This window comes from Oratosquilla oratoria, chromosome 31, assembly GCF_046742065.1.
Source record: "Oratosquilla oratoria isolate Oo_2021 chromosome 31, ASM4674206v1, whole genome shotgun sequence".
Taxonomy (NCBI): Eukaryota; Metazoa; Arthropoda; class Malacostraca; order Stomatopoda; family Squillidae; genus Oratosquilla; species Oratosquilla oratoria.
The window spans coordinates 44,823,335-44,825,574 of NC_134807.1; the positions used below are offsets into that span (position 1 = coordinate 44,823,335).

The 2,240-nt window shown below is 42.7% G+C and overlaps 2 protein-coding genes across 2 annotated transcripts in view; both read left to right on the plus strand.

Moving 5' to 3' along the window:
• Nucleotides 1–401, plus strand: part of LOC143041651 (protein FAM200C-like) — a 1,086-nt gene extending 685 nt beyond the window's left edge. Inside the window, exon 1 of the mRNA XM_076213660.1 lies at nucleotides 1–401. This exon is cut by the window's left edge and continues 685 nt beyond it. Within this exon, the coding sequence (XP_076069775.1) occupies nucleotides 1–401 (401 nt within the window).
• Nucleotides 402–1,051: 650 nt separating this feature from the next.
• On the plus strand, nucleotides 1,052–1,699 carry LOC143041652 (uncharacterized). The gene has a single exon (XM_076213661.1). It carries the CDS (start codon nucleotides 1,052–1,054, stop codon nucleotides 1,697–1,699), a length of 648 nt encoding a protein of 215 aa, XP_076069776.1.
• Nucleotides 1,700–2,240: the final 541 nt, after the last annotated feature.

Consider the following 2,240-nt stretch of genomic DNA (forward strand, 5'->3'; position numbering starts at 1 on the left):
GGCTGCTGGACGAGTTTCAGCACTATTTCCCGGACTTCAAAAGCGACAACCCAATGATGGTTGACAACTTCCCGAAGGAAGCAGAAGACATCGAAGAGCAGTTTCTTGACCTGGTGCATGACTCCGCAGCAAAGGCTGTTTTTGCGGAGAAAAGCCTGAACGCATTCTGGGCCACTATGCATGGTTCGTATCCTCGCGTTGCTGTGGCGGCGCTCACACTACTGGTTGCATTTCCCTCCACGTACCTGTGCGAGTCGGCGTTTTCGAGCATGGTTGAGATCAAAACCAAATCGCGAAACCGCCTGATTGACCTTGAATCTGATTTGCGCTGCACCATTTCAAAAGTGGAACCGAACATTGAGGCACTCGTCAAGGCAAAACAAATGCAAAAGTCTCATTAACCTGTATACGTCTAGTGTTGCATTTTTTTGTATGTTTATTATGGGCCAAATAAATTGAGAAAAAACATAACGAATCTTTTCATGTGTATTTTATTTCCATGTGATAACTGTTAGTAAAAAATCTAATATATGCATACAAAAATTAAGGACCGTAAAATGGCACAAAAAAGCAAAGCGTATATTTACGTACTAAATACTGCATGGGTTAAAATCGAATTTGTCAAAGACCGATGCTGTGGTGGGAAATGGATTGTTGGCTCACTAAAAAGTGGGGAATTGGAGAAAAAAGGTTAAGAACCCCTGGTCTATACGATGGGAGTGTTCAAGGAGAAAAGCTATGAAATGCAGTGCAACACTGTACACGGACTTTGATATATCTATTGAAATCAAAGGTACAAAACAGTCATAATTCTAATACTTCTAAAGTAGATGCCACGAAGGCCAGAGTTCAAATGAATGAGCACGCTTCTGCCACCTGAGGAAAGCCAAGTCAGATTATTGCCGATAATGTTGTTAATCTTCCTGTCGCAGCGCGTGCTGAGATTTAGAAACTCAGAGTCGGTGAAACGCACGATTCGCAACCATAAGCGCCACGCTCTTCCGAAAGATCCCGCTTGTCTGCAAGATTAAAACTGGACGATTCATGGAATATGTTTGATGGTCAGCAGTTCATGTTCTATGATAGTGGTGCTGATAGCAGTAGACGGATTATTGCCTTTGCAACTGAAGAAGGATTGCGTTATCTTGCTCGTTCCACTCAATGGTTTGTGGATGGCACATTCCGGACTGCTCCGAAACTCTTTCATCAACTCTATATAATTCGTTGCCCTTTAGGCGAGTCGGCGATAACATGTGTCTACGCCTTTCTTTCTGGCAAAACTCAGAGCATATATGAAGAACTGTTCCAAGCCATTGTTGAACCGTGTGCCACACTAGGATTCAACCTTGATCCTACGACAATCACAACCGATTTCGAACTCGCGACTGTGAATGCTATCCGGACTGTATACGGGGATCACGTTCAGTGCCACGGTTGTTTTTTCCAATTAACGCAGAACACCTGGAGGAAGATACAGGAATTAGGCTTTGTGACACTGTACAAGACAGACGAAGAAAGAAGATTATTTTGTTCTATGTTAGATGCCTTGGCTTTTCTGCCATGTGACAGTTTCGGAGGGGATGGAATTTTTAAGAACTGTTATTCCGGTGCAACTCAGTTGTCTGGTAGATTATTTCGATGCGACCTACGTGTCTGGAGGATATCGTCGTATCCAGATGCCTACCGAACGCCAAGGTGATGTGCTACCGCCGCTTCCTTTGCACCGAACGCCACCCCTTTTTCCACACGAACTTTGGAACGTACATGAAGTAACCTTGTCTGGGGGGCATCGTATGAACAACCATTGTGAGGCGTGGAATCAAGCCTTCACACAGATGATCGGCCACGACCATCCTTCCGCGTGAAGCGCGATCGAGGCTCTACGAAAAGACCAAGCCCTTCAGAAAAGGCTTTCCACTCTCTGCAAAAACTTCGAAGCAGGCCAGAAAGACATTGAAGCGTTTCTTAAAGGCTGTGCCCACTGCATCCGCTTTTAATTCGATTTAGATTTATCTAAAGTAGTGCTGACTTTCATATGTACTATTTCATAACTTAGTGCTGACTTTGTATTTTTCTATACTAAAAATCTGCTATTCATAATATTTAGTATATTGTAGAATTTTCATATAACATCATGTAAACTGGCGCCGACTTTGTATTATTTCATACTTAATACTTTTATACTTTATACTGCATAGCTAGCCTCAATTATGATATTGATTTTCTATTGTCATGTATTA